At 40.0% G+C, this 15,114-nt stretch overlaps 2 protein-coding genes across 2 annotated transcripts in view; one reads left to right on the forward strand and one right to left on the reverse strand.

Annotated features, from left to right (window-relative positions):
• LOC118421977 (mitochondrial-processing peptidase subunit alpha-like) overlaps positions 1–5,944 on the reverse strand; it is a 10,411-nt gene extending 4,467 nt beyond the window's left edge. The window contains 8 exon segments of the mRNA XM_035829479.1: positions 381–640; positions 722–971; positions 2,224–2,316; positions 3,040–3,142; positions 3,708–3,790; positions 4,307–4,386; positions 4,504–4,703; positions 5,838–5,944. Of these exon segments, the coding sequence (XP_035685372.1) occupies positions 381–640; positions 722–971; positions 2,224–2,316; positions 3,040–3,142; positions 3,708–3,790; positions 4,307–4,386; positions 4,504–4,703; positions 5,838–5,887 (1,119 nt within the window). The 5' untranslated portion in view covers positions 5,888–5,944.
• Positions 5,945–6,026: 82 nt separating this feature from the next.
• Positions 6,027–14,849, forward strand: LOC118421978 (laminin subunit beta-1-like). The gene is made up of 9 exons (XM_035829480.1): positions 6,027–6,322; positions 6,549–6,687; positions 7,116–7,602; positions 10,226–10,845; positions 11,515–11,687; positions 12,270–12,437; positions 12,938–13,099; positions 13,715–13,863; positions 14,832–14,849. The coding sequence occupies exons 3-9, from the start codon at positions 7,357–7,359 to the stop codon at positions 14,847–14,849; spliced, it is 1,536 nt and encodes a 511-aa protein (XP_035685373.1). The 5' UTR covers positions 6,027–6,322; positions 6,549–6,687; positions 7,116–7,356.
• The last annotated feature ends 265 nt before the right edge of the window (positions 14,850–15,114 follow it).

The raw sequence follows: 15,114 nt of genomic DNA on the forward strand, positions 1-15,114 counted from the left end.
ATGTTTTCCTTTGATCATAGAGGAAGGGAGCTGCAAAATTGACAGTGCAAAGTTCTAGGAGAGACACACAGACATGACAGACAAAAGACAGACAGAAAAGCAAACAGTAATACTTGGGCCATACCACTTTATTTTCTTGTTTCTTAGTTGATTGATCTAGCAAACAAAATTAAAAGAGAGGGCTAAGAGGAAAACTTGGTGGAAAACTTGCATCTGACAATCTTTACTCCCTGAAATTTCGTGTCCCAAGGCTCAGACTTTCACTCATTCTCAATTTTCATGTTCATGTTCAGCACTTTCATAAAAAAATCCAAGAACCAACATATCAAATTGGCATGGCCTTAACTCCATGGGTGTGATGAAAGAAAAAGACCACCGACCTGTCTCATCCCCCCTGTGTACTGCGCAATGGACTCATCCACCGCCTTAACAGGGTATCTTCCCTGCCCTTCCCACGATGCATTGCCCCCCACAATGTACTTGTTCGCTGCCTCGACCAGAGCTTCGTGTTTAACACCAACCCCCGCCAGGACCATGCGGGACGGGACGTAGTGCAGGGATAGGTAGTTAAACAGGGTGGACTGGTCGATTTGCAGGATGTTGTCCGGTGGACAGAGCTTGGGCAAGCCTACTGTGTTGTCTCTGAAGGCAGCCTGTATAAGAGATAAACAAAATGGTAAAAAAGTGCATCATACAAGAGAGTAAAATGTACTTTAGGGACAGGTAGTTAAACAGGGTGGACTGGTCGATTTGCAGGATGTTGTCTGGCGGACAGAGTTTGGGAAGGCCCACTGTGTTGTCTCTGAAGGCTGACTATAAAAGATAAACAAAATGGTAAAAAAGTGCACCATACAAGAGAGTAAAATGTACTTTAGGGACAGGTAGTTAAACAGGGTGGACTGGTCGATTTGCAGGATGTTGTCCGGTGGACAGAGCTTGGGCAAGCCTACTGTGTTGTCTCTGAAGGCAGCCTGTATAAGAGATAAACAAAATGGTAAAAAAGTACACCATACAAGAGAGTAAAATGTACTTTAGGGACAGGTAGTTAAACAGTGTGGCCTGGTCTATCTGCAGGATGTTGTCCGGTGGACAGAGTTTGGGGAGGCCTACTGTGTTGTCTCTGAAGGCAGCCTGTATAAGAGATGAACAAAATGGTAAAAAAAGTGCACCATACAAGAGAGAAAAATGTAAGTGTAGTGCAGGGACAGGTTAAGTTAAACAGGGTTGACTAGTCTATCTGGAGTATGTCTGGCGGACAGAGTTTGGGTAGGCCTACTGTGTTGTCTCTGAAGGCTGCCTACAAGAGATGAGCAAAAAAAGTGTTCAAAAAAAGGTGCACTGTACACCATTCAATTGTCTATGAAGGCAGCCTGTATAAAAGATGAACAAAACAGTAAAGTTGTGCACCAATGATACAAGACAGGAAAATAAAAGTGTAGTGCAGGGAAAGGTAGTTAAACAGGGTGGACTGGTCGATCTGCAGGATGTTGTCTGGTGGACAGAGCTTGGGTAGGCCCACTGTGTTGTCTCTGAAGGCAGCCTGTAAGAGGACCAACAAAAACTATGTATGATGGTGCACCATACATATGACACTAGACACACAATGTAGGTAGTTAAACAAGGTCACCTTGTTGATTTCCTCAATTTTGAGGATGTTGTCTGCAAGAGGCTGGTGCTTTCTCTAGAAGTAGACTTCAATCTTATACTAGAGTTTACATACATCTGGTAAGAACTATGGCTACAGCAGCTTTTGGAAATTAGGTATCAGGGCTCGAAATACCACCCGCACATGCAGGTTAGTGCAGGTAAGATTGGAGCTGTGCAGGTATTTCTGACGTCTACCTGCACCTAACCTGCACTGGTCCATGTACTGGATTTTAGACATAAATATCCAACGATTTTGGCGTATATGGATTGTTATTACATGCATCGACTGATACCACATATTAAGTATTAAGAAAAATAATAGCAATGGTTCCTGAACAATTTAATATGATACATCCTGAATTCAGAGTGGTGCAGGCAAAATTTGTCTGGTGCAGGTAATTCTAAATGTTACCTGCACCAGTGCAGGTATGTATAGAAAACTATTTCGAGCCCTGGGTATGAATCCTGCATGTAGGTTTACAACCACTTAAGTACAGAGACTTGTGCGTTATGCCAAGTGGATGATAGCCATTATACAAATAAAGACTTAGTTAGGATACATGATTGTGTACTCACAGCATGGATGAGTTCTGTCAGCAGAGGTTCAGGGTCAGGTCTCATGTTCAGGTCCTCAAGTTCAAACTGGATCGCTCGTCTCGTGTCCTCGATCTGAAATAACAGGCATACATTTTGTACATCTTTCTACCAGAAACATGCACATGCCATGTTCTTATAGTTATGGCCAGATCACCGCTAAACTGATCCACCATCTAGCTGCCAACAGAAGGGCCTGGGAGAAGCTTACAGTAACTGTTGATGTTCTTAAGACAGAATCGTAATATATAGTTTTCTGCAAGATACAGTAACCATTCTAATCTATGGACTTGGGGAAAAAGTTGCTGAGGACAGGGTAGGGTTAACTATGCAAAAATTGACAGCTGTTTTAATGAGGCTTGTGACTGGAGATGGTTACCTGACTAGTTTTGACTGTGTATATTTGCACATTTGGAATGGACATAAAAGACATAGACATTATAACAAATGTATATTCTCACGTAATTATAGTAGGCATGTTCTATAGATGTTTTTTTTTCTTCAATGTTAAAGATGTATAAGTCATGAAAACTTTTTCATTGAGGCCTAAAATTCCATCTATCTAATGGAAGAAAAAGCATACTGTAAATGCAGAAATGTTCGCGGTGGATTAATGTTCGCGGTTTTCGCGGTGACCACTTCACCGCGAACTTAAAACCACCGCGAACATTTTTCAATTATGGTATTAGACTGTAGTCTATGGTGTTACCGCGAAATTAAATCCACCGCGAAAAGTCCTTTTTCCCGCTACCGCGAAATTAAATCCCCGCGAACTTAAATGCATTTACAGTACTTCACCTCTAACTCTGTGATGTTAGGTTTCAGGACGACATCAGACAGTAAACTGACGACCGGATCCACCTCTTTCCTGTCTGCTGATACTGCATACATTATCGTGTCTCTGATGGGTAACAGGAAACAGGATCAGGCCCAGGGTTCCATGTACAAGTATTTGATTTAAAATATGTTGCAGCATAGACTCATTTATTTGATATGACATTTATTTAGTATAATATGATATAGTTAAGAATGTTAATGATTGATTTATGCTAGTTGTCTGATCAACATTATCTGTATAATTTGTTGTTATGTATTTTATTCGAGAGGACTCCAGGAAGAATAGTTCAATGTAACTAATGGAGATTCCTAATAAACAAACAAACAAACAAACATTTAATGGACTCACTGACAGAGACTCAATGGAGGAAGACAAAGGGAAAAAGGAGGGGGAAGAAGTGAGCAAGGGAGAGAGAGGGCGGAAGGCCAGGAAGACAGGGAAAGGATAATGAGAGAGCAATAGTAAAAGATGGAGAGCAAGAAGAAGTCAAGAGGCAGGGGGAAAAGGGGTTGAGAGAGCAATAGAGTGAAAGAGGAGAGAGTGAGAAGTGAGTGAGTAGAAAGAATGAGGGAAGGATAGAGAGGGGATTGGAGAGATTGACAGAGAGAGGAATTGAGTGATGTCCCACCTGGATGATTGACAGTCACAGATGCCGCCATATTTCTCCAGCTGCTGCAGGATGTCGTCACGGTTACCAAACCTGGCTGTAGACTGGGGACAGACAGAGATGGGTCAGAGGGTATGTTATATGGTTGGTCTGCACTTGGGGACCTAATAAGGAAACTACATCTCTGGCTGTCAATATCTGAAAGGAGCCCTTAGATGGATACTGTAGGATTTGCTTTGCACTTATATGACACAACTGCTTCACGTAAAAACTGCAACAGTCTTGCAACCAGAGATTTGGAGTAACTTTTTACAACCTTACCAGAAATTAACTTGCTTTAAGCCAAGGAAAAAATATTGCTATTTGTTACAGCGACGGAAAAAGGGCAAATCTCTAGGGTCATTTGTATATTTTTCCATTATCTGTCAAAAGACAAACATTTTGCATTGTGACAATAATGATAGACATAAAGCAATTAAAATGTTTTCCCAAAAACAAAGCTTCAGACACAGATTTATACAAATAAAACCAAACCAAATCAATTTAAATTCTAAGGTACAGTGATAAACTAAGACCTTTCAGATCATAATGAAAGACAAAAACAAACCCTTTAAACTTACATTAAAAGCCAGTTTCTCCAGAAAGTGTGAGATGCCGCTGGGAAAAGCAACTTCATGTCGGGAACCGGAATCCACAAGGACTTGAAAAAAAAAATTGGGTCATTGTTTTTTTTATTTCATTGTTAATATACCATTGTTATAAATAAGAAGATGTATGAATGTAGAAGAAGACAAATCATAACGTAGGCATTCCATACCTCCTACTGTACAGAATTGGCCGAACTTGTTCTCTGATGTGACCTTTAACCCGTTCTCCAGGGTCGTGATCTTGGTGTCGTACGTCTGGTTGGTAACAGTCGCGTACTGCGGGACGGGAAGGCTGGGCAGCGGTTGGCTGAGAGGAACTGACCCCGGGTCACCGCTGCTGCAGAAGTTACGCAGACCATGGGGCTTCTTTCTGTGAGTATTGGGAAGATAGGGATTGATTATGATTATGATAGTAGCAATTATATATAGTAGTAATAAAGGTGTGTGGGTCAATAAGCTCTTTCATACATCCGACAGTGCAGCAATAGGAGTGGGTAATATGTCAAGACTAGGGCTGGGTACCGGTACAGAAAATTCAGGTCCAGGTCCGGTTCAGGTCCAGAGGATCAGGTCCAGGTCCGGACCTGAACCTGGACCTGATTCAGTATGACTCATATCAATGGTCCATTTCACTAAAAAGAAATCTGTTTGGTGGAGTATTAGACTCATACTGGCGTTTTAAAACCCTACAGCGCTAACTGCACCTGTACGATTGGCTGTAAAACTTGGTAGAAATTACAATAAACTCTACTCTACTTCACTCTTGTTATTTTCTTCCATCTACAAGTGCCAAAACGTGTGAATGCCTTATGAAATAATCTGTTAATTTTCTAATCGGTCCAACATCCGGTCCACCTAATTTTTTCAGGTCCGGTTTTTCTGGACCGGTCCAATAAGAAAAACCGGTTTTGTACCGGTACGCTGTACCGATACCCAGCCCTAGTCAAGACGAAGACCCTAAACTTTTTAACAGATCTCCTTTTGACCATTGTTTTGATTTACATAAAATGCCCAAATGCTCTGTTTACGTCACAGGGGCCTTGTTAAAAAGATCTCCCTGCAGTCTCCTGCACAGCACAGAAGAGTTGGTAGCTTCAACTAGTTCAAGGTTGAGTCTATTTCCGTGTGGCCTTGGCTTAGCAGTGCATGGCGGTGACCTTAATAACTTCAGCTGTACTCATAATGAGTCATATGGGCGTTCGACATATGATTTTGCTGAACCATTAACTGGTTCGAGTCAGTTCATACCCCAGCCCGATCTACCACCAGTCCACCACAGCAAAACGAAATTCGAGGAACTGCAACCTTAGAAAACAACGTGATGATGCAAAAAACATGTGCAGTGAATTTATGACAGGCATGGTACTCACGAAATAACCAAGTTTTTCATGAATTTCATTGTGTTTCTCGTGTTTGAAACCATGATTCTGACTCTACATTAGTAAGTCTATCCTTAGCTTGATTCGACAATCATAAAGACACCAAAACTCCGGATAAAACTCACTTTAAACCGTAGATATTCCGACACCTCGCCGCAACAACCCGCGCTGCCATGTTTCCTTCCCACAATGCCTCGTGCTTCACCCTTCACCTCTGACCCTACACCTGATGACCCCTCCTGGCGCGAACCTTTCGAATCCTCACTCTTTCTTGGCTCTTTTGGTCAAGTTTATCTGCTTGTCATTGGTGCAACTTCGATATGTAGGTATCGAAATTGTTTCTTAACGTCTTAAGAAGATTTAAGAGGGTTAAGAAGCTTCTTAAGGACGTTAAGAGCGGGAAAGAAAGATTCTCCCAACCTGTCCTAGGTCCTTCAGTGCCAGTTCCCGCCAATCAGCTGATCGCCACCGGTGCCGTACCATTGTATCCTGGCTGCCAGCAATGTGTACCACTCGCTAAGTCCACATGTACTGTTTGCGCACGGGCGGGGTCGTGGGACGCCGCTTTCTATAACGATTTATTGATCTTAGACGCCATTTTAAAAATGAGGTGAATGGGATACCGTGTCAGTGGATTGTTCAACGTTTAAAGGATTTTGGTGCTCCGTTGTTTTGTGAGTCACTGTTGTAGGTCGTGGGACAGGGAACAGGTGCAGCGCTTATTGATTGCCTACGGGACTGTGGAAATGCGAACTGGTATCTGTTAATACTGTCAAACTGTTCCAAAATGGCTTAAGTGTGTTGGTATCTCCATTTTACCCTTAACATAATTATAGGCCATGGAAAGATAGCAAGAACTTGTTGGCAACAAATATTCTGAGGGAGAGAGGGAGAGAGCAACTATACACAAGGAATCCATGCAGTAACTTGGATAGGATCTTCAACTTTCAAGGGAAGAAGATACGGGACCAGGAAGTATGTGACTTTGTTACTCAGTTTGTACTTAAGATGATCACTATCATTCAGTGTGGACATATTAGGTGGTATTCTTGGGTAATATTTTTGCAACAATCACAGTCCACATAGCCCTCAGTAAATAGCTTTTGCTGTCAATTACAGAGAATAGTGATAGCTTGAATATTATGGTCACAACCAGGTCAAGTATTAAAAACTAGCTTTTCAATAGTTTGAGTAGTTATACCTGGCCAAATGCAGACAACCATACAAATGCACTGCATTATATAATTTGAAAAAATTATTTTAAGAAATACGTTTAGAAATCAGAGATCAAACTGATTAATCATACTACCAACTTCCTATATGTAAAGTTAATTAAAACATATTCTCCCTCAATAGATAATACATGATTTTTTTCTTACATGTTGCAATATTTCCCTATCCAGTTACTGCACCTGAACTGTTGACAAGTTGGGAGTTGAACTCCACATTTGGACCATATTGCAACAATAAGGATTGGGCTTCTTAAATTAATCAAAGAGCAGAAGCTTCAAAAACCAACATTTCTGCAACAGCAATGGAATAACTGGTTCAAGAACCATCTTCCAACTTCTTAAAGAAGGAAAAAAAAAAGTGTAGGTCATTGACAAACATTTGTGCTGACCTCGGCTGAAGTTACTAAGAACAATGAAGTCAAGGACAATGGATCACGTCCTTATATGGATATTAGTTCTCTTGTTTCCATGGCAACCGTGCCTGGCCCTAGAGACGAGTAAGTGTGAGGAGGAGCTAGACGGAGAGACGGTTTACTACGCCTGTCTCGGCGCGGCGTCTGACCTATCAGAACTCCCGTTTGACCTGACGGTCACACCTGCGGAATACACCTGTGGGAGTGAAATCAACGGACAGGTGTACAATGACTATGCCACACAGGTGAGAGCTTCATATACATTTAAGTTCTTTCTATATAACAATCAAACTTGTCTATAGTGAGCACTCGAAGGTCCATAAAAATGTCACAGCAGACAAAATTCAATAGAAAGATTAACTATAAAGAAATGGACCAAGCAGTGGACATAATAGCCACACATTAGCTTTAGGCCATGCCAATATAATTTTTTTTATTCTGGGATGGAAAAGAAAATGGTCAACATATCAACATGAAAGCTGAGTCTGAGAGGGAAAGTCTGTTTCTTTGTGCACAGTTTAAGGGAGTAAACAGAGCCAGATGTAACCCTCTGTTTTCATGATGTCCTCTTGCTTACATTATATATGAAATATCAGAGAAACAACAATTCAAATTGATGTCGCTTTGGTCATCATTCAACAGGTTTGACTATAGCAGTATTTTTACAAAATCCCAGGAACTACAAATTTTGTTGTGCATGACAATGTCGAATGTAGAAGAAATAGATTGCTTTAATTTACACCTGGTCAAATAGTTGCCTATTTTTCTGTTTCACATCAACAATTTCATGACAAATATTGTCAACAATGAAACTCTCGAATGGTTGATAATTTAACAAACTGCATGCAGAGCCAGATATGTACTATGCGGCAGCGTTCAACATCCAAAGGTTATCTAAGAGTGTGTGAAACTATGCGCTGTTGTTTACAAAAATAAATTGTCATCAATAAATGGTACCTGACCTGAACAAGGTTCAGAGTCAATGCTTATAGTTATACTGTCGGGTAATTTAAGTACACTCTGAACTTTTGATTATCTCATTGATCTGTCATCTTCCACAGTGCCCGAAATATTTTTTTAAATCAGGTTGCCCAAGCCGTAACTTGAGTCAAAAGCCAGGTTGCGTCATCAACATTTCAGGTTGCCCCACTTCCAAGTTGTTACTTTCTTCAAATCAGCTACTTATCCATTATCTTTTCTTTCAGTTACTTGTAACTACGTACTAGTAATATGTTTCATGTTATAAAAATAGATACACAAGCTTGTATGCATGTAGGGGGGAAGAAAAGTACTGTTCCAACTGCAAAATTTCAGGTTGCGGAGTGTGCAACCTGGGTTGAAAATTAAGTTGCGCCAAGCAAAATCAGGTTGCATTTGCAAGTGGGCAAGTGGGTATTTCGAGCACTGTTCCATGTAGTTATAATAAAAAAAGTTCCAAGTTTGGAAATCTGCCAATCAATCCCTGTTCTTTAAATGCCATGATAACTTGTGACAGTCCCAGTCTTTAAAACTTGTATTAGTGTATGAATGCCTCAGCAGCCCTCATAGCCCTTGCAGTTTACATTGACTGTTGTATACAAGTATAGGCAAGCAGAACAAGTTAACCAGAAACTTAGTTTAATCGGAATGTTGTCCAACAATCCATTACCTGAAGTACGACTCACTGAGCAACAAGTCAACATAATTTATCGGGTCAAGCGAACTTCGACCTTCCCAATGCAGCCAGTTACACCCATGTTGTTAATCATCATAAAGCTAAGGCAGGGCTCGAAATTCATTTTTGGGATTAGGTGCACTGGTGCACCCAGCTTAAAAGATTGGGTGTTGGGTGCACCACTTAAATTTAAGTAGAATGTAAAAAAAACCTAATAACAAAACTTATAATTAGTTATAATAAGCTATCAACTTCTTAAACAAGTAACATGACAGACTTTTTTATTATCTTTCTAACACTTAGATGTCAAGAATATGATGTATACTAGTATATTCGATATCTTTCCATACATAAACTTAAGAGAATATTTGGGTGCACCCTGTGCACCCACTGAAAAAAATTGGGTGCACAGTTACAATTTTGGGTGCACCTGGGTGCACATGCACCCAGTATTTCGAGCCCTGTCTGAGGAGAAATATTTTGCTGACAGTTGAGGAGATGTTTCACCTTTCTGTCAAGTGCTAAGCTCTTTGAAATTCCTAAACTTGAAGCTCTTTACCAAAAATTAATCAGCACAGAAATGAAAAAAATTGTGTTCGCAGTTGATTGTATTGAAATGTTGCAGTAAACATTTTATAAAGATACCAACCAATTTACATTTCAGTCTAAGAATAAATTGATCAGCTTGTACGTTACTTGTACAGTTATTATCCATTTGTTCCATACCTGCTAATTTCTTTGCATTTCTCCTATTTTTGCATGCTTGCACGTGAAAGGAATCCGTAAGATTTCCATTTTTCCTATAAGTATTTTGTTAGAATTTATGTAGATTGTGTATTTTTTAATTCCGATTATCTGAACTCAAAGTCAGACTAATTCCTTCTACATTCATTTTCTACATTAGTGTTCTTAATTCACTTTCTTACATGATTATAATTTTACCTAACTCATACAAGATGACGAAAACTCTTAAAATAGGAAGATCTGTATTCTGAATCAATTTTTGAAATATATTGATTATCCATTCCTGTTCATGCAACTTGTACATTGATCCTCCACATCTAATGAATGAAATTCTACATGTGAATTTTGTTAAAACTTTGTGAAGACTACCTTATTGTCTTTTCCATGAATGGGATTACCTGGCTTTGACAAAAAAGAATGTTTCCTTTACTTCATCCAACACTTATACACATTTTTTTCTTCTCTTGCAGGATTCTCTAGACTCTGAGAAGCTGGAATGCTCCTTGAATGACAGGCATCCCCGTTTCATGTATGATGAGGACCAAGAGAGCTATTGGCAGTCTATCAGCTGGCTCCTGTACCCCACACCCCTACATATAAACATCACCCTCTCATTTACTACTCTCCACGAACTCCGCAACGATATTGAGGTCGCCATGCCAACAGCCCGTCCGCGCGAAATGGTAATCGAGAAATCTCTTGACAATGGGCAAACCTGGCATCCTATGCAGTACTACGCCTACAACTGCCGCGAGGCTTTTGACTTGGAAGACCAGGAACAGAGTGCAGTTTCACTGGACAGTGCCGCGGAGATTACCTGTACAAGTGAAGACAGTGACGCACTACCTATTGTAGGGGAGTGGCGGGACCAAACTGTCGCCTTCGAGAAGTTGACGCAGCTAAACAGAAACTTGGGCCCTGTGGGGATTTTAGAGCAGTTCGAGAATGACGCCTTTCGGGAACTTTTTGTCTTCACGGACTTGAGAATTCAGTTGCTCTATCCGGCCACAGACGGGGAGGAGGTCTCCTCAGATCTGTTGTCAAAGCTTCAGTACTACTACACGGTCTCTGATATAAAACTTGCAGCAAGGTAGGTTAACAAAGGGTTAATAGATTTTGACAGAAAAGAGTGTAAATAATGAAGTATAAAACAACACAACTGACACAGACACACAGACAGACACACAGACAGTCAAATGATAGCTTTAGCTGGACACATACAATCAATGTACTTTTTGTGCTCCTCCGAAAAGCATTACCTCCGTTTCTCATAGGGTACTAAAGAAAGAATAGAGATACAAAGCTTAAACAATAGAAAACCTGACCCTTCAAAATCCTATACAACAGATGTTACTGTAGCCAACGTGAATGACCCAATTGCAACTGTCAGGAGAATGGATGTGTATCCATGCAAATTGATTTTGAAAAAAAAAATGGAACTCTTACTGTCCCCAAGTCCAAGCCACTTTGCATAATGTATATAAAACTTGTTTAAAAACTTTTCTTCCCCTGAAAACCTTTATCCATGCTTTTCAGATGTTACATTATTTTGTTTTTGTAGATCGTTGTAAAGCTACAACTGTTAGAATACAATAAAAGAGAAACACAAAATAAACAAATGACACTACAAAATCTAGGTGTAAAACACAAGGCTGTGTAATGTGAAATTATGGATGAGAAAAGCTGTCCGCTTTATGCAATATATGTTAAGCGTGTTTTATATCTTTTTGCTCTGAAATCATTTGTCTATACTTTGTAGCTGTTACTGCAATCTGCATGGGATTTACTGTAAGGAGAACGGCACGGTGTGTGAGTGCCAACACAACACGGCCGGGCCCAACTGTGAGCGGTGCCTCCCGCTCTACAACAACAGGCCATGGATGCGGGGGTCCTACCTACCACCACCAGGGGGGACTGCAAACGAGTGTCAGAGTGAGCAGAAATATATATTTTTATATTTCCTTCCTTTCTACATACTTACCTTCCTGCCTGCTTTCCTTCCTTGCTCTCTCTGTCTGTCTCTTTATTTTCTGTATGTTTTATGTTGCACACATCACAACCAGCAGACTAGCCCCATGCTGTAGTGGCTTGCACAAATGTGTGGCCCAAGGGCTACAGAAATGGAAATGGGCACTTCCCCTATAACCATCTGTTACAGGTGCATGGCCAACTTGTTTTTATATATGTTTTATATACTATTATAGGTGGCTCCTTCAACTTTCCTTTAAGATAGCTAACTACAATTATTGTTGCATTGAAAAAAGTATTCATGCCATAAAACTGAGCTTACCAGGGCTTAAATCTGGTCCTCAAGCTTTATGTTGTTTTTCCAGTCAACATTTCAGTCAATATTTAAGAAATCCAAGCTCCAACAAATTAAATTGCTTAAGCCTACTTATTGATAGTTTTCAATGAAGCACAACCAGAGCAATGCACACTATATACATCACACTGTCAGCCTGTCTGTATTGCAACGTCAAAACCCGGATTCAACCATTCTGCTTTTCCCTCCAGAATGTAACTGTAACGACCATGCGGACAGCTGTGTGTATAACGCCACCGTCGGCCATGGCGTGTGTCAGGATTGCCAACACAACACGACGGGCGTGAACTGTTCCGACTGTCAAACAGGATTCTTCCCCAACAGCTCACTACCTGTCAACCATTCAGGCATCTGCATAGGTAGGAAGAATTTATGTCACTTTGATTTTGAGGAAAAAAATTTTGGATTTGTTAATGATATTATGGCTGTTTGTTGGTTAGATATAAGACTAGACACTTGTTTGAAAACTTAAAAATAAGCAACAGTAACTTAAGTTTGTAGTATACAATGATTATGATCGTTGAAATTTCCTATTGTGTAGTGCCCTTTTGGGCCTAAAATGATATTGGGTTTTTGTTAGAAAAATCTGGACAATGTTTATTGAATTCACTACGTTTTATGAATTTGTGGAGCAAGTTCAATTAAGGGGCCTACACAACAGCAAGTTTCAAGTCAAATTTACTAACTAACAGTAACATTGTGGAAAAAGACTTAACTTTACTTAACCAACACCACTGTCATTTACCAACACAGATGAACTTTCATGCTAAGATAGTTAAACATAGTTTCCTTGCTATTATTTACAGCATGCTTCTCTTTGTACAGTGTAAGATTGTCAATGTTTTTTGCCCTTTCCCAGCTTGCAGCTGCGAACCTCTGGGTGTCCGGGACAACGACACGTCATGTGACCCGCTGACCGGACAGTGCCACTGCAAAGCGGGGGTGACAGGGCTCCACTGTGACCAGTGTGCAACAGGGACGTACGGACTCCTCTTGGAGGATTTTCCTGGGGAATGCAAAAGTAGGATTTATCCCTTAAGCAGTGTTTTTGGCAAGTTTTATACATAACCAAGGCAATATAGACAAATAGCAGTATGATATTAATTTTCATGTCCTATATGTATACTGAATGTTACTGTTCCTAGTTCAAATGTTAGATGAGAAAATGCTACCTTGAGAGCTCCAGAATCTGAATACACATTCAATTGAATGTATCTTCTTTTGCCTTGAGCCTTGGTGCCTTCTGCCATATGTAATGTTTTATATTCTCAATACTCTGCATTTTAAACATAGCAACTGCAATGATCACATGATAAAAGCCTTTCATAGACACCTTGAGTTATCAAAAAGAGTAGGTTTGAGATAAATCTGACAAAAAGACAAATCTGTCTGAAGTGAAAAATATATGCAGCTTGTCCTCTTCAGTACAAACATGCCGTGTGCAATGTGCAAAATGTACCAAAACAAAGAATGATTTTCTCTTACTTAAAACTTCCCCAGACTGTAGCTGTAACACACTATGAACCCAGGACAGTGTGGACCTGTGTGACCAGACCACAGGGCAGTGTCCATGTAAGGATACCACAGACACAGCCACGTGTGGCAGCTGACAGTACTGACATTATTTATTCCTCAGACTGCAGCTGTAACATATTGGGAACACAGGACAGTGTGGACCTGTGTGACCAGACCACAGGGCAGTGCCCATGTAAGAACACCACAGATACAGCCACATGTAGCAGCTGTAAGGACAAATACTGGAGGTTCCCTGAAAACTCAGACCAGGTAAGAAAAGGTTTGATTAAGTCACAAGCCTATTTGTGCCCAACTGAATCTTCTGCCTTCCTAAAAAATACATTCTGGAGGTTTCCTGAAATCTCAGACCAGGTAAGGAGAATGTCACCCATTCCTGAAGCTTTGATTGAATCACAAAACTATTTGTGCCCCACTGACTTTTGTGTCCTCATTTTGCATTAATTTTTTTCTTAATATGAAGCAATCATAGGCATGTTTGACATCACTAAATCAGTCAATAAGTGCATAATTTTGCCTTAAAACAAGCAACTACACACACAGGGCTGTTGTTCCTATATGCATCTCCATCTTTGAAACTGTAACTCTTAAGCATAACATACCAACTTCAGAAGCATATGAGATTCAAACAGATGGACCAATCATTGACTTTGTTAAAACATTTCTCTCTCCCTCTCTCCCTCTCTTTGTACATGTTTGTATATTTATATTTCAGCCATACCATAGGTATGGTGAAATATATTGTTATATTGCAATCCATACATAGTATGGGATTGCAATATATTGCTTTTCCTTTGTTTCTTCTCCTGTCAAATCTTCAAGTTGATTCAACTTTTTCATTTTTGGGCCAAATGAGCTGAAATTTGGCATGGAGGTAGGGATAGCAAATACCCCCAGGTGTTTTTTTCACTTTTTTGATAGAGGCCTTAGAATTTATGATATTTAGGGGTTTTGGTCATTTTTAGACAAAATATGTATATTTTGGGGCCCTGTGCCCTGGCATTACAAGCTAATGACATGAAATTTGGTACAGAGGTGCATTGGACATATGCACACAGAAAACCATAAACACTTTCTTCATAGATCACTTCAAAAATTAGTTATTTTAGGGTTTTCGGCCATTTTTGACAAAAAATGTATATTTTTGGCTCCTGTGCCCTTGTATTAAAACCAAATGACCTGAAATTTGGTACATAGGTGCATTTGACATATGGCCACAGAACGCCATCAACGCTTAATTCATTGTTTACTCCAAAAATGGGTTATTTAAGGGTTTTGGGCCATTTTTGACTAAAAATGTATATTTTTTGCTCCTATGCCCTTGTATAGAAACCAAATGACCTGAAATTTGGTACAGAGGTGCATTAAACATATGCTCACAGGACCCCATTGACACTTTCTTCATAGATCACTTCAAAAATTAGTTATTTTGGGGTTTTTAGTGATTTTTGTCTAAAAATGTATATTTTTGGCTTCTTTGCCCTTGTATGTGAACCAAATGAC

Source organism: Branchiostoma floridae, chromosome 8 (assembly GCF_000003815.2).
Source record: "Branchiostoma floridae strain S238N-H82 chromosome 8, Bfl_VNyyK, whole genome shotgun sequence".
Lineage (NCBI taxonomy): Eukaryota > Metazoa > Chordata > Leptocardii > Amphioxiformes > Branchiostomatidae > Branchiostoma > Branchiostoma floridae.

Coding starts and splice junctions, on each gene's coding strand:
- LOC118421978 (XM_035829480.1), top strand. CDS start 7,357: ATGAAGTCAAGGACAATGGATCACGTCCTTATATGGATATTAGTTCTC. Junction 10,846..11,514: donor GATATAAAACTTGCAGCAAG/GTAGGTTAACAA, acceptor TATACTTTGTAG/CTGTTACTGCAATCTGCATG. Junction 11,688..12,269: donor GACTGCAAACGAGTGTCAGA/GTGAGCAGAAAT, acceptor TTTTCCCTCCAG/AATGTAACTGTAACGACCAT.